Source organism: Herpailurus yagouaroundi, unplaced genomic scaffold (genome assembly GCF_014898765.1).
Source record: "Herpailurus yagouaroundi ecotype Mexico unplaced genomic scaffold, PumYag 217, whole genome shotgun sequence".
In the NCBI taxonomy this organism is placed as follows: Eukaryota; Metazoa; Chordata; class Mammalia; order Carnivora; family Felidae; genus Herpailurus; species Herpailurus yagouaroundi.
The window spans coordinates 6,349,096-6,369,390 of NW_024412448.1; the positions used below are offsets into that span (position 1 = coordinate 6,349,096).

Consider the following 20,295-nt stretch of genomic DNA (forward strand, 5'->3'; position numbering starts at 1 on the left):
TCCCCATGTCCATGTATTATTACATTGGGATTTAGGGCTTCAATATATGGATTTTTGGCAGGGACATGTTCAGTCCACAACTGGGCCCATGGTGGTTAGGGGCCCTGGAACCACCCAGAGCAAAAATGAGTTCTGGAGTGTGGAGTTCTGCCCACTGGAGAGTTGTGCCCACCCATCCCTCAGCTAGCCTTTCCCTGGGTTGTTAGATGGTCTTGGGGTCTAGAGCAGGGTATCTGAACCAGCCTCCAGGGGCTGCTCTGTGGTGGGTTGTTCTGTGCATCGCTGGATGCTGATGACCCCTATCCACTAGATGCCAGTGAACTCCTCTCCCAGTTGTAACCACTAAAAATGTCTCCAGAATCGCACATGGCAATCCCTTACCCTGAGATGAGAACAGGTGGGGCTCCTACGGTAGCTCCCATGAGCACCTCCTGGCTGATCATGACTGATCTCAGTTTCCTCCAACTATGACATTAAATGGTAAGTTAAGGTCAGGTGTGACTCCAGGGGAAAGGAGAGGAGAATCTTCCAAGCTGCACCTGGGGCTAGGAGCAAAGGGTCTATCTAGAGTGGTCCAGGCCTATAGTGAGAGTCCTGGGACACCTGTGGTGGCCCACTTTAACCTCATGGTGACCCTGACAGGTGGGGATTGTCATTCCCACTATACTAAGAAAAGGAGGGCTTGGAGAAACCATGAGGACCAGAGGCCCTGACTGTAGCTTCCACTGCTGGAGTCAGTACAGCAACACAGTCCTGGTTTCGTGTTTATTTTTAAATTGTAGTAATATATATACATACATATATGTATGTATATATATTACATATAATTTACAATTTCACCCATGTTTAAATGTACAGTTCAGTGGCACTAAGCACATTCACATTGTTGTACAATCATCTCCACCACCCATCTGCAGAACATTTTCGTTGTCCTCAAGCTGAAACACTGTTCCCATTAAACACTAACTCCCTAGGGGCGCCTGGGTGGCGCAGTCGGTTAAGCGTCCGACTTCAGCCAGGTCACGATCTCACGGTCCGTGGGTTCGAGCCCCGCGTCGGGCTCTGGGCTGATGGCTCAGAGCCTGGAGCCTGTTTCCAATTCTGTGTCTCCCTCTCTCTCTGCCCCTCGCCCGTTCATGCTCTGTCTCTCTCTGTCCCAAAAATAAATAAACGTTGAAAAAAAATTTTTTTAAACACTAACTCCCTCCCGAGGGGTGCCTGTGTGGCTCAGTCTGTTGAACATCTGACTGTTGATTGATTTTGGCTCGGGTCATGATCCCAGAGTGGTGAGATTGAGCCCTGCGCTGACAATGTGGAAACTCCTTGGGATTCTCTCTCGCGCTCGCTTGCTCGCTCTCTCTCTCTCTGCCCCTCTCCCCTGCTCTCTTTCTCTCTCTAAAACAAAACAAAACAAAACAAAACAAAACAAAACAAAACAAAACAAAACAAAACAGGGGCACCTCAGTGGCTTAGTTAAGCGTCTGACTTCCGCACAGGTCATGATCTCGCTGTTTGCGGGTTCGAGCCCCATGTCAGACTCTTTACTGACAGAGCCTGGAGAGACTGCTTTGGATTCTGTGTCTCCCTCTCTCTCTCTCTCTCTGCCCCTCCCTCACTCACACACTCTCTCTCTCTAACATAAACATTTAATTTTTTTTAATGCTTATTTATTTTTGACAGAGAGAGAGACAGAGCATGAGCAGGGGAGGGGCAGAGAGAGAGAGAGAGGGAGACACAGAATCTGAAGCAGGCTCCAGGCTCCCGACTCCCAGCTGTCAGCACAGAACCCGACGCGGGGCTTGAACTCACAGACCATGAGATCATGACCTGAGCTGAAGTTGGATGCTCAGCCAACTGAGCCACCCAGGCGCCCCTCTAACATAAACATTTAAAAATAAAATAAAATAAACACTCCCCATCCACCTCCCCCAGCCCCTGGAAACCACCATTCTACTTTCCGTCTATGAATATGACTGCTCTGGGGACTTCATATAAATAGAATCATATAATATTCACTCTTGTGACTGAATTATTTCACGAACATGTCTTCACTTTTCACCTATGTTGTAGCAAGTGTCAGAATTCCCTTCCTTTTTAAAGCCTAATAATATTCCATTGTACGGATGGACCACAGTTTGCTTATCTATTAATCTGTTGATGAACATTTGGGTTGTTTACATCTTTTAGCTCTGGGAATAGAGCTGCTTTGAACATTTGTATCCAGTGTCTGTGTGGATGTATGTTTTCGTGTCCCTTGGGCACGTGTGTGGGCCTGGAATTGATGGATCCGGTAGTAACTGTTTAATCATGGAACTGCCAGTCACCTGTTTGGAAGCGCAGAGCTCATGGCACACGGTGTGTGTGCGGCACTGTGCAGTGGCTTTTGGCCTAGAGCACCATCGAGGGGTCCTTTATTACAGAGGGTGGGAGAGAAGGAATATCTGCCATCTCTGGATGGTATGAAAGGAATCTCTCTACATAATGTGAAATTTTTATCCCATTTGACTATGGAAAAGCATTTATTAAGTATCTTTCTCTGATGCTCAAACAAAAATAGACTGAAGAACTAAAAAGCGACTGACCATATTTTCTCCAGAGCCAGGCACTTGCACACTCCAATTAACTCTCCTTACTTCTCTCCCCTGCTGACAAGAAGTAAATAGCAACTAACAGCTGAGCGCAGTTTCACTCTGGGTGCCTGTTTGCTGATGACTCACCAAGAATTCACAGCCAAGGTGCCAGTTGTTCTTCCGCCACAGAAAGAAAACCTATTTTAGGCAAAACTGTAACCTCACGGATGCCCCAGAAAGTACAGACAGAAAGTACAGCCCCAGAGTCGCTAGACAGAATCCATTTACTGTAGGTTTCCTGTCTGACATTTGCTCCGCTCAGGCCCCGCCCTCTGCCCCGCCCACCCGCTGAGGCGCTCAGGTCCTGCCCCCACTGGCCAGCAGGCCCCGCCCCCTGCCCCCGTCCCAACATGCCCCGCCCACCAACTGCTCCGCCCAGACCCGCCCACCCTGCCCCCGCCCTCTGCTGCCCCGCCTGCTCCGACCCCTCCCACCCGCCCAGACCCCGCCCGCTCCCCGCCCACCCGCTTTCCCGCCCCTTGCTCCGCTCAGTCCTTGCCCCGCCCACCCACTGCCCAACAGGTCCCACCCACCCATTGCTCCGCTCAGACGCCCACCTGCCCCGCCCCCCGCTGTCGCGCCTAGGTCCCGCCCGCCCACTGCTCGGCGCCCCCCACAGCCAGGGAGGGACATGGGGTGCGAAGCCCCCCGGCCAGCCGGAAGCGCTGGGGACCGAAGGCAGGAGCCCCGCGATCCTCCATTTTCGGCCGCGCGCAGCCCCCCACCTGGCCCGACCCCTACCTGCTCGGGCGAGAGTGTCCCTGCGACGGAGGTCGGACCGAGGCCCGCAGGAAGGGCTGCGTGACGGGGCAGCCACTTGTCAGAGGCTGGCGGCCGTCGTCCCCGGGAATGCTCAGGCGGGACCCCACACGACCAGCGCGACTTTGATGACCAGCGAGGTAGCCTTGAGAGCCGCCCCCGCTCTTGGGAAGTTGGCAGGGGCGGACGCAATTCTCCTCTGTCACCGTTAGAGTCGCGCGAATCCGTAGACCCAGCTGGGGAGTGCGGTGAGCTTGCTTTTGCAGACTTTGAGGTCAGAGGGAGTCAGAGATTTGCCCGAAGCAGTATCCTGACTCCAGTGTTTCCCACCTGGGTGACCTTGGGCAAGCAACCGCACTCCCTGGGCCTCGGTTTCCCCGTTTCTTAAGGGAGAAGTGTTCCTTGTGCGAAGTCCCAGAGTAGCACACGTCACAAGTGTTGGGGAAGCTGCTGGTACACAGTAAGTGCTCAGTTACGCCATCTGCTGGTATCCCGATGGAGACCCTAGGAGGCCTCCACTGGGCGCCCTTCCCCCTTCCACACACCCTGTGGTCCAACAGGGATCTGTCCCCTCCTTTCAGTGTCATTAGTGCATCACGGGCTGTCGCAGGGAGAGGTGAGGCGCACGTTGGCTGTGCAACAGGAATGGGCCTGGGGCTTGCCAACCAGGGTGGGGACAGTTGGGTGGAGGTACCAGTGTGCACACGTATGCAAGCACAAGGCAGGCCATGGACAAAGAATCAGACAGGAAGGAAAAGGAGGCTGCAGCCTTCCTCAGGAGGATGGCCTCAGGACACAGGAGAGCAAACCCTGCTGCAAGAGAGGAAGAGGTCCCAGGGAAGGCCGACCTGAGAGGGGGCAACAGCAGATTGCTGAAAAGCAGGAGTTCCGCCCAAAGGCCACAGAGTATCCAGAGAGGTATGAAAGCATCCGGTTTGCAAAGCTGGAGCCCCATCTTCCTCTATGGAACCAACGGGAAGCATTTTCTCATGGTTGAATAAACACACGTGATTGGTCTTTTATCTAATACATAATTAATATCCCTGCTGCAAATAATCAACACAGATTTATAAAGATTGGCTAAAACAATGCCTGATGAAATTTAGATCTTTTTACTTGGTTCAGGAAAATTAGACCCAGCAGAAATCCTGAGCTGGAGAGAGCATTTGTAAGGGCAGGTACAGAGTCTGCAAAATCTTGTGTGGATGAAACTGGTATTGACGTGGAAACAAAGGCAAAAGAAAAAAATGACATTTCCTTACAACTTACAGCCTATTGACAAATCCTTGAGACTGGCAGAGTGACCTCCCTCTAGGAGCTCAGCTGCCTCCATGATGACACTTCGCTAAGGGCAAAAGGCAATCTTAGCCCAGCCCCCCAGGATCCTGTAAGTCTCCTTTAACATGTAAACATCCCTTTGGAAACTTCCTTTATCTCCACCCCCAAGATACATGTTAGCGATCATCCTCCAAGCATATGGTCCCTTGACATACATCGGAAGGGTGTCCCGCTGAGGTTTTATTCGATAGTAATAAATGATCTTTTCCTAATAGCAGCTAGCCCCTCAAGGTCCTGGGAACCTTGCTTCCAAAATACCTTAGAAACTTACACTGTTCCTAACTCCCTCCCAGCCTTAAGGTATATAATCAGTCACTCCTCACAACCTCAGTGTAGCTCTTTCTGTCCATGGGTCCTGTCCCTGTGCTTTAATAAAACCACCTTTTTGCACCAAAGATGTCTCAAGAATTCTTTCTTGGCTGTTGGCTCCAAACCCCAATGCTTCAAACCACATCAGTATGACAAAAATAATTTCATTAAAATGAAAATTGAAAAACAATTTTTCAAAAAATTGAAAACCACTGAGACCCCATCTCAGTGAGGTCAGGAATTAACTTGATGTGGTAAGGTCCATTCCAGCACACCTTACTTAGTGGTGGCGAAATTCTGATGGAAACCTGTGCTCCTGGCACAGAGAGCAAGTGCAGGGACCATGGAGATGGGGTGTCACCAGCCTGTCCAGGACAATGACAGATGTTGTGATTCACATGCCCACTGGCCTTCAGAATATTTTTAATTCTCACTGGTCCCCTGAAGTGTTAATTATTTCATTGACTATCATTTATAGATTTTCGTGTGCTTGTTTTTGCTTTTCAAAATTGTGGAATGCAATATAGGGGCACCTGGGTGGCTCAGTCGGTTGAGCATCCAGCTTCAGCTCAGGGCACGATCTCGCGGTTCGTGAGTCCGAGCCCTGCGTCAGGCTCTGTGCTGACAGCTCAGAGCCTGGAACCTGCTTCAGATTCTGTGTTCCCTCTCTCTCTGCATGTCCCCTGCTTATGCTCTCTCTCTCTCAAAAATAAAGAAAGCATTAAAAAAATTGTGAAATGCCACATACACATGGAAATGTGCATGAACACACACACACACACACACACACACACATTTAAAAATAATTCTAAAGTGAACACTCAAGCACTCAAGTTATAAATCACTCTCCAGATCAAGAAATACAACATGTCCAGGGGCATGTAGAAGTGTGCGCCTCTTGATCTTGGGGTCATGAGTTTGAGCCCCACATGGGGTGTAGAGATTACTTAAATACAACTTAAAAAAAAAAATAGAACAGGTCTAGTCTGCCAGAACCCACCACAGGTCTCCCCAATACAACACCTTCCCTCCTGTGTGGCCATTACCATCGCCTTGGGGGTGGGCTCCCCCAGAAGCAGACAAAGTACAAGTGCAAGTAGCTTACATGGGGGTGACCCAGGAAGCCCCATGGCGTGGGGCAATGACTGAAGTGCACCCCCTTGGCACTGTGGGGGTCAGAGAAGGCTCAGAGTCCCAGGAGCTGGTGCCTGGGGACCTCAGGCTGGTGTCCTGGGAGTCTGTGAGAGCTGAAGGTACACGGTCAGGGCACCCACAGCATGCCCTTCGGCCCCCACACTGACCAGGAGTCAGAGACTAGACGGTGTCCACCCTTCTCCCTCACCCATGTGTGGAAGCCCAAATTTGCCATGTGACTGTATTTGGAGATAGGTAATAAAGGTTAAATACAGTCATAGGGCAAGGTTCTTATCCAATAGACACCAGAGCTCACTGTCTGCACATACACAGAAAAGAGGCTGCGGGACGATGGAGTGAGCTCTGGAGCCGTGGAGACTAGTCTCACCAGAAACCGATGCTGAGGACAACTTGATCTGGACTTCCAGCCCCCAGAACTGTAAGAAAATGAGTTTGTTGTTTCCATCCCCCAGCCTATGGCATTTTTAAATGGCATCCTTAGAAAAGTATAAAACCACAGGCTTCAGCTCAGCTCAGGTCTTGGTCTCAGGGTTGTGGGTTCAAGCCCGGTGTTGGGCTCCACCCTAGGTATGAAACCTACTTTAAAAAAACGGAATTCTTCTTTGTTTCTGAACTGGGGCATTTTGTTCATTTACACTTAATGCAATTATCCATATATTTGGCTTTAAACCCACCATCTTATTATGTGGGCTTGTATTATCCCACTGGGTCCATGTTTTTTACTCTCTTGCCTTCTTTGGGGTTAATTTTTGCTTCTTTTTCAAAAATTTTTATTAAGCTTTTTTTTTTTTAAAGTATTTATTTTGAGAGAGAGTGAGCAGGGGAAGGACAGAGAGGGAGAGAAAATCGTAAGCACACTCTGTACTGCCAGGACAGAGCCCCATGTGGGGCTCGAACTCACAAACCGTGAGAACATGCTCGGAACCAAAACCAAGACTCAGAAGCTAGACTGACCGAGCCACCCAGGTGCCCCTACTTTTTCCTTCTATTAATAGGAAAGTTATGGGACGCCTGGTGGTTCAGTCACTTAAGTGTCTGACTTCAGCTCAAGTCATGATCTCCCAGTTTGTGAGCTTGACCCCCACATCGGGCTCTGCGGTGACAGTGTGGAACCTGCTTGGAATTCATTCTCCCTCTCTCTCTTTCTCTCTCTCTGTCCCTCCTCTGCTTGTGTTCTCTCTCTCTCAAAATACGTAAACTTTAAAAAAAAAAAAAAAAGGAAAGTTACAAATTGTAAGGGTTAAATTGTAGTGTAGGGCTAACCTGTAGCCTGAAGAAATAACAGCTTTGTTTTAACACTGTAGATTAAGATAACAGCTTTGTCCTATCAATCAAGGGAACAAAAGTTTAAGGAAAATCAACTGGTTTAGTGTTTGGATTGGGGCAAGGGCATGTCTGAACTGTTTCCACCCCCATCTGGGAATTATTTCTTTGTTCTATCCCCAGGTGATGATAAGATGATGTGGTCAGCTATAAAAACTCTGTACCCCGGTTGTTTGAGACCGCACTCTGGTCAAGAGTGTCGGTCCCGGTCGGTTGGCCTTGCCTCTCATTGTAATAAACTGTCACTGGTGCCCGTAGCATTCTGTTTCAGAAGTCGTGTGGATGCAACACAAATTCTCTATTTTTTAGTGCTTACTCTAGAAATTAAGTATGAACATATAATTTATCAAAGACTAAAAGTAATCATTACCTTCACGTTTTTTTAAAGGTTTTATTTTTAAGTCACCCATCCACCCAACATAGGGCTTGAACTTGCAACCCTGAGATTGATAGTTGCACTCGCCACTGACCGAGCCAGCCAGGTGCCCCTCCTTTACCTTTACTCTTGAACAAACAACACAAACACCTTACAACAATTTACTCTTTTTTTTAACTTTTTTTAAATGTTTATTCATTTTTGATAGAGAGAGAGACACAGAGCACGAGCAGGGGAGGGGCAGAGAGAGAGGGAGACACAGAATCAGAAGCAGACTCCAGGCTTTGAGCTGTCAGCACAGACATGCTCAACCGCCTGAGCCACCCAGGTGCCCCGAACCTTTTAAATGAAAATGTAAAATTCAACTGTTTTAAAAATTCTCTCTTTTTGTCATACAAGACTCAGTGTTATTTTGTACAATTAGATTTTCTCACTTATGTACCACTTTCTTTGCTCTGTGCTCCTTCTTAGATTTTGGCTTTACAACCTGTGATCACTTTTCTTTTGGCTGAAAAGCATCCTTTTGGCTTTCCTTTGGGAGGGTCCTCCTGGTAGAAAATTGCATCACTAGAAATAAAAGCAAATGGTCTTCAGTCTGAATAATGTCTTTTTCTTTGCTTTTATGGGGGGGGAGGGGCAGTAGGAGAGAGAGAGAGAGAGAGAGAGAGAGAGAGAGAATCCCAAGCAGGCTCCATGCTCAGCACAGAGCCCAACGACCCTGAGATCATGACCTGAGCTGAAATCAAGAGTCGGAAGGTCAGCTGCCTGAGCCACCCAGGAGCCCCAGTCTGAATCATATCTTAAAGTTCTAAGTGTTAAGTCCCACAGACTTGTAAACTTGTGAAATTATGCCCCTCTGTTTTTCATGTGTGTTTCCCATGACTGCATGGCTGGCATGAGAGTCTGGTCCTCTCCCCTTTCCATGCACCTGTGTCTCTCCCTCCTGAGGAGAGTCCCTAGTTCCAAAGGGCTCCCAACTGTGTCTCCTTCCTTCCTACCCTCTTCCATGTGGCCTCTTCTCTACATTTAGCTATGGAGAGTCTGTTCTGCCATCTTCGGGCCATCTTCTGGGTTTTTTACACTGATGTGCGTGTTATTTAGCTGTCTCTGTGGGACAAGGTGAGTCTAACGTCTTCCTACTCTGCCATCTTCCCAAGCAATGTCTTTACTTCATTTTCATTCTTGAAAACTTATTTTCCCCGGGCAGTTATACTCTTTTGGTGACAACTATTCCACTACCTTTTTGGCTTCCAGTATTAGTGTTGGGAAACCAAACATTAATCATTTCATAGCAATCTGGGGGCACCTGGGTGGCTCAGTGGGTTAAATGTCCGACTTCGGCTCAGGTCATAATCTCACAGCTTGTGAGTTCCAGCCACCCACGTCCGGCTCTGTGCTGACAACTCAGAGCCTGGAGCCTGCTTCAGATTCTGTGTCTCCCTCTCTCTCTGCCCCTCCCCCGCTTGCACTCTCTGTCTCTGTCTCAAAAATAAATAAACATTAAAAATAAAAGCAATCTGACATTTCTTGCTGGCTACACTGGAGACTTCCCATGCCTTTGGTGGCCTGCAATTTCCCTGTTACTTGCCTATATGTGAACTTTTAGTTTATCCAGGTTAAGATTTGGGGGGAACTTGGATCTGATGGTTGGTGTATTTTATCAGTTCTAGAAAATTCTCAGCCATTTTCTGTTCAGTTATAGCCTGTTTCTTTCCCCTTTTCTGGAACTCCAGTTAAATGTCTACCATTTTCCATGTCTCTTATCTTGCCTGTAATTTCCCTGTTTGTCTCCTTGTGACACATTCTTCATGACTTCTGACATCTTCCAGTTTACCAATTCTCTCATCTAAGCTGCTAAATCGGCCCAGGAGCCTTTAACATTTTAATTTAATGTAGTTGATGTAATTAATTAAATAAATTGATAGGGGGGTGCGGGGGGGGGGGTGCAGGGGAGCTGTGGCACCTGGCACTACTTATCAACTGCATACCCAGCATGAGGAGAGGCAGGTGGACAGTACTTACCCAGCAACAGGAAGGTTTCCTGCTGCTCCAGCAACAGCCCAGCCAATGAGAGAGCATCACACTTCCCTCTTTCCTTTATTTATTTATATTTTAATAATAAAGCCTATAACATGGGCATAGAACATAAATACATACAAATTAAATAGATTATGTGCATCAGTGAAGTTGATTAGCATTTAGTTGACCAACAAATAAGAGACTAAATTGGACTAGTTCTTGGTTTGATAGCCTCAAGTAGAAAACAGTATTTAAGACACAAGGGAATACACACAGTAACATACCCAGTCCTGTCGTTCCCGCAGAGGCATCACATGTTGACAAACTATTGTAGACTTTGGAGCCACTTCTACTGCAAATATATCGAGTCCTCTATTGTTTATGCAGTTTTTACTTAATTTATTGTTGCTGCGAATAATGACTTCACCGTCTGACTTGTGTCCAGCACCTGGTGTCACCAGCACCTGGTGTCATCCATGTGTCTCGCTTACAGCTCCCTCTCCTCTCCCCGTTTTCCAGACTTGCCCCTGGTTCTGGCAAGTCTACTTACCCTGCCAAGCAAGCCTCTGCTATTCCCAAATAATCCCATCTTTGCTGGTAAAATAACTGTTTTATTATTTTTGTATTACTTTTAAGGTTAACAGAGCCCACCCTTAAAACTAACCTCTCTTTCCGGGTACATATCCTGTCCCCTCTCCTCTGGAGAACCTCAACTAATACAGGAAGCAGAGCTGACTCCGATCGCTCTTCTAGCTGGGGAGACGGAGGCTAACCGACAATCAGGTGTTTGAGCAGGTATAGAAGACAATCTCTCCTAAAACGGACACGGCGGGCGGAAGGGGGAGCTCTCTCGCCTACCACCAGTTATCAACTTCACAACCCCGGGAAGAGACCCGCTGCTCCTCAGCGTTCTAGAGGCCCGGTCCCGCCCCTCAGCGTCTCACCCAATTGCCGGGTGTCCTGGCGGCCCGGTCCCGCCTCTCAGCATCTCACCCCGTTCCCGTGGTGTCTCACCCAATCCCTGGGAGCTCTTGCGGCTCGATCCCGCCCCTCCCACACCTCACCCAATCACTGTGCGTCTCTGCCGCTAGCTTTCCCCCAGCCTGAGGCAGTCGGCCACCGCGCTTCGTTGAACATGGAGGCTCTGCTGAGGCGGGAGCTGGGCTGCGACTTCGTCAAGGCTACGGGTCACTCGGGGGGTGGGTGCATTAGCCAGGGCCAGAGTTACGACACGGACAGAGGACGCGTGTTTGTGAAAGTGAACTCCAAGGCGGAGGTCAGGGCCGCCGTGGGCGGGGCCGGGGTGGGTGGGTGGTGGTCGGCGATTGGGGTCTGGGTGGGGCTGCAGGCCCGGGGCGGGATCTGGGGTCCTGGTCCCGAGTCTAGGGGGTCGGAGGTCCGCGATTCGGAGTCTGGCGTGGGGGTGGGGGCCGCACAGGAGGGCCACAGGGTGGTGGTCCTTGGTGAAGCCCTTGCCCGTCATGGCTGCGTCTGGGCGATCCTGGGGTCGTGCACCCGGAATCCGTCCTGTCAGCCCTGGGCAGGTTAGCGGACCCTGTAGGCAGCCCTCTGGGGACCCCTGCGCCCAGGTTTGCTCCCTGCTGTGGTGTGGGTGGTGGGTGCTGGGGATGGTTTTCCAGTGATGCCTGCGGCCGCTCCTTTGAGAAAGTCCCCTGTTTGGGGAGTTTTGAACAAGGGCTGGTAGTAGAAGGCTCTCTCGTCCTGGGACCTTTCTGAATTACCGAAGATAACGTAGCCACCGCCTCGGTCATTGGGGCGCGCGGGGTAACGGAGAGCACAGAGCGGACAGCTTGAGAGCGGACGGCTCTTCTCCCCTCTGGGCGCTGGAAGGTGTCTGGTGACAGCCCACTTCGTGATGGGGAAGGGGACTTCTCCCTGTGTCCGCACCTGTCACATGGGCAAGGGAGCCCTCTGGGGCCTCTTTCCTAAGAGCCCTGGTCCCAGTATGAGGGCTCCAGCCACATGGAGCCTGATCGCCTTCTAACACCGTCACATTGCGGGTGTCAACATAGGCCTGGGGGGACGGGCCACCCACTCCGAAAACTTCTGTTCCTGCAGGAACTTGGAGAGGGCCCTGTGGAAAGTAGGTGAACCTCACTGCTGCTGACCTTGTGCTTCCCCCTAGGTGTTGGTGTCACCTCGCTGCCCAGTCTGGGTGGGTCACCCCAGGACTCTCCTCTGGACGGCCCAGGCTGGCTCCCGTAGGCAATGGGCGGGATCAGGCAATGCCTTGTTGCAAACAGGGCTGCAGGGACTGACCCCAGGACCAGGGCCGCGTATCGCACACCTGGCTTGCTTTCGTTCACTCCTGCAGGTGTTTCATTTTCTTCCCGGGTGCGCGCCGCACCCTCCGTGGTTGGGGATAATTTCTCTCTGACGCGCTGCTCTCCTAGACCAGCCTTCAGCCCTTTGTTGTGGGGAGATCAGCTGCGCCCAGTGCTGCGTCCTTTCAGGGATTTGTCAGCGTTTGTGCTTGGAGTGCCTTCACGCGGTCCTAGTGTGGGTGCTGTCCCTCCCCACGTCCTGCTGCGGGGGCTTCTCCGGTGTGTGTGCTTCCCGTTTATAAGGCATGTTTGTGTTTGGACCTTGCTGGCATTTATTACAATTCAAGACTGTGTTTGTTAGAGGGGAAGCAAATACTTTCTGATGATGACAGTAGGTCCACTTAGTGACACTTTTCAAGCCTTGTTCTGCTGGTGCTATTTCTTCAGGTTCTTCTTTTGTCATCAAAGTCCATCTCCTTTCTTTTTTTATTTTTATATTAAGATTTTATATTTAAGTAATCTCTACGCCCAACGTGGGGCTCGAACTCACAACCCCAAGATTGAGTCACACGCTCCACTGACCAAGCCAGCTGTGAGCACCCCAAGTCCGTTTTCTTTTTGCCAATCTTCCTCACATAAGTTCCTTCTTGTCCTTTGGTAGATAGTTCCAAATTTCTAGCTTGCTTTGAAAATACTATGTGAGTTATGCAGATGTGCTGGCCGTAGCATAAACATCTGCCGGTCGTATGGGAAACAGGACTTTGTACTGCTTTACCTTGTAGGAGGTGAAAATACCTTCCAACCCTTCCGGGAGGAGACTGCACCATTGCTCTTCTCTCTTCCTTCTCACCCCGCTTGAATTGACCCCTCTAAATAAGACTATTCGTCTCTGTCTTGCCTAATTGCATGCTGGGTTCCTCCCCTCCTCCTCCCTTAAGCTCCAGATCTTTTGTGTAGGCCTACCCACACCTGCTGCCTACTTCTCCCTCCTCTCGAGGAGCAGCAGACACTTCTCTGAGGGAGGCTTCACCTCTGGCTATGTTCACAGATCCCCCTGCACCTCTCCCCAGGTGATTATTGTTTTTATTCTACGCCTTACTCCCCTTTTCACGACCAGTGCTCTAGTACAAAGTGCAGCCGGGGCCCAGTCGTTTTGCCTTTATTTCCTAAAGAGAACGTTTGGAAAATTCTCAAGGCACAGCTCTTATCTTCCTCCTCGGTAGAAGGTAGTACGATAATAGCACCGTTTATAAAGTGTTTGGAATGGGCCTAGTAAGTGTTGGCTGCTAACTCAGTTACTTATGGCCTGTGAGATTGGTACTGTTTTTGACCCCGTTTTTACACGTGCGGAAACAGGCACAGAGACTCTAAGTAACTTGGCTGAGGTCACAGAGTCAGTCCTGACAATAAGTAGCCCCATGCTGGAAGCCCAGCTGTCTGTCCCCAGTATGCTGGGTGAGCCCATTCCGGAATGTTCGCGCTGTGGAGCTCTGTGCAGCAGTGAGAATAACCTCTGTTGATGCAGCAGCATAACAAAGGCAGTGAGACATAGAAGCCAGACTGTCTGCCTCTGCATGTAGAAGGACAAAGCAGACGAGGCAAATCTGTGTGGAGCAGGCGGCTGGGGGCTGTGGAGCCTCCGGGCAGCGGTCACACCACGTCTGGACTTACTGAGAATTGGAATCAGATGCTCCCGCTTGTGCCCTTTTCTGCTCATGTTTGTGTACATTTTGACTTAAAATAAAAGCAACTTTAAAGGGAGTGGTGGGGCGCCTAGGTGGCTCAGTCAGTCACACGTCCGACTCGACTTTGGCTCAGGTCATGATCTCACGGTTTGTGAGTTCGAGCCCCGCATCCGGCTCTGTGCTGACAGTGTGGAACCTGCTTGGGATTCTCTCTCTCCCTCTCTTTCTGCCCCTCCCCTACTTGTGCTCGCATGCTCTAGCAAAATAAAAAACAAACAAACAAACAAACAACTTTTGAAGGGAATAGTTACCTAGTGTGGGAAGTTAGGGCAGATTTTTCTGAGAAGTCAGAACATCTTAAGATCTGAAGCGTGGTGATGAAGGGTCTGACCTGGCAAAAGGTGGGAGTGGTGTTCCAAGCAGACGTGCCCCTGCACATTGAAGCTTCGATCTTTGGGCAACTAAAAGAAGGCTGTAACCCAGGGCACAGGGATGTGTGTGCATGTGCGGTGTGTGCACAGCGGTATATGGAGGTATGGGGTGAGGCCTGGGGAAGGGGCCCCAGATGAGCATAGGAAAGTGGCTGGGGCCAGATCCCAGCTGCTGTGGTGCAAGTTGCTAGCTCAGGGTGTGTTCCAGGGTGGGATTTGCCTTCGGTAAGGGCCCCTGCCGTGGTCAGCCAGAAGACGAAGTAAGGATGGTTGCTGCAGTCTGGGGGAGAGGATGGACGTGGTGCTCTAGTTGGGATGTCTTCCTGGGCGAGGTGGGAGGTGCCCTCAGACCCAGTGAGAGGTGGCCCCTGGTTCCTGGCCTGTGCAGGTGGAGGGTCTGGTGGGACAGGACTGCGGGTGAGGTGCTGTCTGACGATGGCCCACGTACACAGTCTGGCTCCACACTAGGCGCTCAGTGGAATGTGAGAGGCCTTTTACTTCCCTCCCAGGAGAGACTCACGGGAGTGCAGATTAAGGTCCAGAATGAGGAAGTATCGTCGCTCTTACCCCCGTGCAGCTTCAGAGCGTGTAATCCACTCTGCCGAAAAGCTAGAAAAGCTGCCTGTGTCTGCTGAGTCTGCAGTCAGGACAGCCTTGGACTGAAATTGTAATGCTCGTGGGGTGCCGGTGCCAGTGGGGCTCGGTCGGTTAAGTGTCTGCCTTCCGCTCAGGTCATGATCTCACTGTTTGTGAGTTCAAGCCCCGCATGGGGCTCTGTACTGACAGCTTGGAGCCTGGAGCCTGCGTGGGACCCTGTGTCCCTCTCTCTCTGCCCCTCCCCTGCTCATACGTGCATGTGCACCAACGTGCTCTCTCGCTCGCCTGCTCTCAAAAATAAGTAAATGTTAAAAAAACGTTAAAAAGAAATTGTAATGCTCAAGAAAACATGTCCAAGTAGAACCTTTCCGGAAGTAATCTGGCTCTCCCTTCTCTTCTCCATCTCCGTTATTTTTCGGAAAGGCCAAGAGAATGTTTGAAGGTGAGATGGCAAGTCTAATGGCCATCCTGAGAACGGGCACAGTGAAAGCGCCCAAGCCCATCAAGGTCCTCGACGCCCCGGGAGGCGGCAGCATGCTGGTGATGGAGCATTTGGACATGCGCTATCTGAGCAGGTCTGTCTTGGCACCTTCTCCTTTGGTTGTCTTTGTTTTCTTTCCGAGGGGTTCCTTACCTGAAAGCTTGCATCTGGGGGTGTAATTTTCAGGAACCCATGACCTCACACATCATGGGTTCTGCAGAGAGTGACACATACTCCGCACGCCAAAGGCAAACGGGAAAGGGATCTCCCCAGGTGAGACGCTGACAACCCAGCAGCCACGGAAACGCTGGGAGAGACCATCAAACAGCCAGGGTCCTTCTTGTCCCCTTTGCTCCACCAAAGCAGACGTCCTGTCCCCTGACCTGCTTTATGTGGCCTGAGACTACGGGTGGCTGTGTCCCCGTGTTTGTGTGCCACACACTTAGCTGATGCTGTTTGTTTCACAGTCATGCTGCAAAGCTTGGAGCCCAGCTCGCAGACCTGCATCTAGAGAACAAGAGGCTTGGGGAGATGCTCCAGAAGGAGGCCGGCACCGTGGGTATGGGGCTGCGCGAGTGCAAGGGCCCCTCAAGGACATTTGGCCAGCGTGGGAGCGTGGGTGCGTGGGTGGGGTCCTGCCACGGCTGAAGGAGGGTCAGGTCTGTGTTGATGGCAAAGGAAAGGAGCGTCAACCCCAGGGCCACGTGTCTGGGGTGCCTGTCCTGTGTCACAGTGCATTTGGAAGGGAAGCATGTCCTGGACTTGAAACCCCGTCATGTTTGGTTCCTTTCACCCTCATTCCCCAGAAGAAAGCCCGTCAAGGTTGCCCTGGCTTTCTGTGTGGTGCCTCTTCTAAGAATAGCCACACGTGAGGCACAGCATGGCAGCCCTCACATCGACATTTCTACAGCTTAGTGTTAGCACTGAGAGTATCTTCCAGTACTTTTATCCTTTGGCACGTGATAATCCATGTGCAGCCCACGGGGTCACTGTGCTAACAGAGTGGCCGACACACCAGGGACAGGTGGCCGAGAATCTGCTGTGTTAGACAGACCCTGTCAGATTCCGCCCACCCCTTCCAAGCCACATGTAGTTCAGGCCTTTGGGGTTTGCTCTGAGTTTGGGGGAGACGCAGAGGATGCAAAGGAGGCCAGTTCAGATCCCCGCAGTTTATTCTTCTCACGTGCAAGAGCTGGGCTGGCCCCTGAGAGCCCTCCTCTCCTGCTGGGTCCAGGCAGGTGGTTTTCCTCCTTTTCAGGCAGTGTTGTGCCTGCGCTTAGCGCTCAGCGCCCTCTGGTGCCTCTCCCGGCCGTAGTTGAGTGTATTGGAGCAGGCTCTGTTCCCGGGTCCTGGGGGTCTGTGCAGACCCAGGCCCTGCTCTGTCTCTAGACGGGGCGTGGGGGAAGGGCACACTCAGGACAGGCCTCAATGCCCTGAACCCCGCGAGCAGCCCGAAGGAGCATGGGAACTAGTCATCCTTCTTGTTTTCCTTTTGCAAGGGAAAGGAGGCGGGCGGGCAGAACGGCCCTTCGTGGACCAGTTCGGGTTTGACGTGGTGACATGCTGTGGGTACCTTCCCCAGGTGAGCGACACCGGCCCTTTGCTCCGTGTTCCAGGCAGGTCAGCCGCTCAGGAAAAGAACACCCTCCCCCTTCCTTATGAAGTTTGGTTTAAAGTCTTTGCTCCCTTTTTTCTTTGCTAATTCTTAAGAGGCTGGCATGAGGTTTACACACCTCATGTGCTAGATAAGCTGAGAGAAACAGGACCAGCACGTCAGGATGCTGGGTGTCAAGGTGGGTAAAACTTAGGAATTAAGGAAAATTTCCTCGATACTAAACCCTCAACGATAGCACGATGCACAGGGATTGTACCTTCCGGTTTTATGATTTTGTGGTTGACTCCCCGGGAATTTCAGTCCAGGGGCTCCACTTGATGCCCAGCACATGCTGGGTGCGGAGGACAGTGGCTGTGCTCTTGGAGGAAGCTGCGGCTTCTCTGAAGAGGAATACTGAGTGACCTGGAAGACTTTCAGGGGCTCCCTGATGTGCGCGGGGGCACAGGAGACACTGTTCAGGTTTTGAAATGTCGTGAGAGGTTGTCCAGGAACCTGCTTGGGGTGGTGAGTGGCTGACAGCTGGGGTTCCCCGGTCCCACCTGCCCCATGGGGCTCCTGGGGTGTTTCAACTGGCTCTGCCCCTTCCTCGCCTGCCTGTAGCTTGCCCTGTGTGCGTACGGACACGTACACGTGTGAGTGCTTTTCTGTGCTCTGCGCTCTCGTGTGCGTCTGTTGCTTCCCTTCTGATGGTCAGCGTTGGGAGGGGCGGAAGAGGGGTCCTTGGGGCCAAGTGGATGGTCAGCAATGAGCTATGGTCGAGGAAGGCTAGCCGGCTCTGGCTGCTGTGCTCCCACGTGAGTCCATATGGAAAGAAAGCATCCTAGAGCTCCTTGGAGTGGCCTCTGTTGCTCTGCACTGGGAGAGTCCCCGCTTCTGGGACAGGGTCTGGGGTCCCAATCCCATCTGCGAGGCACCGTCTGCCGGTTGGCCGGCACGCCTTTCCACAGCCTGCCCTCACAGTGGTGCCTCTCCACTTTGGGCTTCCTCGTCCTGCTCTGGCATCTTCTTTGTCCACGCAGGTGAATGTCTGGCAGGAGGACTGGGTCACCTTCTACGCCCGGCAGCGCATTCAGCCCCAGATGGACATGGTGGAGAAGGGGTCTGGGGACAGGGAGGCCCTGGAGCTCTGGTCTGCCCTGCAGGTGAGGGGAGCCTTGCCCTGCAAACCCGACAGGGGTGGCCCTGAGGCAGGTGGGGTGAGGCTGGCCGGTGCCTGAGCTCTGTGTGTGTCCGTGTGCGTCTGCGCCGCGCTTTGCTTGGCGGTTGAACCACACTCAGAAACGCATCTGCGTCCCTCCGACACGTGTTGGTCTCTTTGCTGAGGACGAATTTCCTCCGCAGCTAAAGATCCCTGACCTGTTTCGTGACCTGGACATCGTCCCAGCCCTGCTGCATGGAGATCTTTGGGGAGGAAACGTGGCGGAGGACTCCTCTGGGCCCATCATTTTTGATCCGGCTTCTTTCTATGGCCACTCAGAATACGAGCTGGCGATAGCTGGCATGTTTGGGGGCTTCAGCCGCTCCTTCTACTCTGCCTACCACAGTGCAATCCCCAAGGCCCCAGGGTTTGAGGCGCGCCTGCAGTTGTATCAACTCTTCCACTATTTGAACCACTGGAACCACTTCGGATCAGGGTATAGAGGGTCCTCCCTGAGTATCATGAGGAATCTCATCAAATGAGATTGATTCAGGTCCTAGCCACACACCTGTGGCCGGCGCCTCCTGTCCCCACAGCCCTCTTCCTCAGGCCTTCCTCCCCAAATCTTCAGACTAACTTCCCAAGCCTTGTAGAGTACGAGGGAGAAAGGTTTTGTCCTCTGGAGGTTGTACATTCCGTTAGACTTCATTGCTGGATGAAACCTCACCGGAAATTCGCTGTGACCAGAGGGAGCCGTGGAGCATGGGCTGAGTTGAAAACACTGCTGTCCTGAAGGCTGAGAAAGACAGCGGCCAGGCGTGCCAGGCGCTGCTGAGGACCCTCCCCCGGCTCCTTCTGTCTCAGCTCCAGGAATGACTCTGATGTTCTGGAAGATGCTTCTCGAAGAGTTAGACTTGGGTGTAGACATGAAACCCTACTGAGGACGTCTTCTAACAACCAGTTTCAAAGCTAGCACATTCACCTTCTTTCTGTGCCACCTCTGCGCCCTGCCGCAGGCTGACAGGTCTGGAAGCTGATTCTGGGAGGGACCAAGCCTGCTGGTCTTAGGTAATTTAGGAACCTTTGAATCGCCTGTGATAGCACCCCATCATGTCTGCGTTTTAAAGTGTGTAGGGTTGTTTGTTTGCATAAGAAAGTGCTAAACCAGTGGTTCTTCCTTCCTCAGTCTTTCAGTGATGGGAAATATTCATGAATGACATGGATGCCAATAAATCCTTTTGCATAAAAATTTGAATAAACTTTCAGTGGTTTCCTTTATTTGCATTGTAAGTCAGTGTTTGTCTTAGCTGTTTACCAAGAAACCTTTGTAATGTATTGTGATTATAAATAGGCACAACTGTTTTTGTTTTTTTTTTAATGTTTATTTTTAAGAGAGAGAAACAGAGCTTGAGCAAGGGAAGGGCAAAGAGAGAGGGAGACACAGAATCAGAAGCAGGCTCCAGGCTCCGAGCTGTCAGTACAGAGCCTGATGCGGGGCTCGAATCCACAAACCGTGAGATCACGACCTGAGCCAAAGTCGGACACTCAACCGACTGAGCCACCCAGGCACCCATATTTTGTTTTAATGTTTATTTATTTATTTTTGAGAGAGAGAGAGAGAGAACAGGGGAGGTGCAGAGAGGGAGAGAGAGAGAATCCCAAGCAGGCTCTGTGCTGTCAGGGCAGAGCCCGATGTGGGGCTTGAACTCACGAGCCATGAGATCACAACCTGAACTGAAGTTAAAAGTTGGATGCTTAACTGACTGAGCCACCCAGGTGCCCCCAAATGTTGTTTCTTAAAAGAGCAGTTTTTTTTCTTGATTTTGTTCAATAGAGAATAGCACAGAGCTTCCAAATAAAGGCAGGAGTAGCTGGAGGTCTGCTTCTCTTTGACAGGTGCTGTGTGACAGCTGTTCTCAGTCTCTCCGTAAAGTCTGGTGGACAGTGACCACCAGAGCTGTCCTGATAGGGTGGGGCAGCCTCCCTGGCTGCCGGGCACTGCCAGAGTCTCGGGGCAAGGAGGGTGGCCATCCCGAGAGGCTACTCCTGGGAGCGTGTGGCCAGGGCTGACCCGCAGGATGCATATTGCAGAGGTGTGGTGGGTGCTTAGCGCACACACAGTATTTCAATGTCTCCTGGCTTTAGTGTAGTACT

General features: G+C 51.3%; 1 protein-coding gene and 1 long non-coding RNA gene across 2 annotated transcripts; one reads left to right on the top strand and one right to left on the bottom strand.

Moving 5' to 3' along the window:
• Nucleotides 1-8,209: 8,209 nt before the first annotated feature.
• On the bottom strand, nt 8,210-10,807 carry LOC121018119 (uncharacterized). The gene is made up of 3 exons (XR_005785034.1): nt 10,194-10,807; nt 9,913-10,015; nt 8,210-8,457 (listed from the first exon to the last, which is right to left on the bottom strand). It is a non-coding gene; the product is annotated as an uncharacterized LOC121018119 (long non-coding RNA).
• A 186-nt stretch (nt 10,808-10,993) lies between these two features.
• On the top strand, nt 10,994-19,419 carry FN3KRP (fructosamine 3 kinase related protein). Its single transcript, XM_040456765.1, has 6 exons — nt 10,994-11,185; nt 15,331-15,482; nt 15,856-15,947; nt 16,888-16,970; nt 18,023-18,145; nt 18,345-19,419. The coding sequence occupies exons 1-6, from the start codon at nt 11,045-11,047 to the stop codon at nt 18,681-18,683; spliced, it is 930 nt and encodes a 309-aa protein (XP_040312699.1). The 5' UTR covers nt 10,994-11,044; the 3' UTR covers nt 18,684-19,419.
• The last annotated feature ends 876 nt before the right edge of the window (nt 19,420-20,295 follow it).

Bases quoted from the DNA above. Each gene is read 5' to 3' on its own strand.
- FN3KRP (XM_040456765.1), top strand. From the start codon at position 11,045: ATGGAGGCTCTGCTGAGGCGGGAGCTGGGCTGCGACTTCGTCAAGGCT. The intron at 15,948-16,887 runs GTATGGGGCTGC...TCCTTTTGCAAG, and splicing joins GAAGGAGGCCGGCACCGTGG to GGAAAGGAGGCGGGCGGGCA. The intron at 18,146-18,344 runs GTGAGGGGAGCC...TTTCCTCCGCAG, and splicing joins AGCTCTGGTCTGCCCTGCAG to CTAAAGATCCCTGACCTGTT.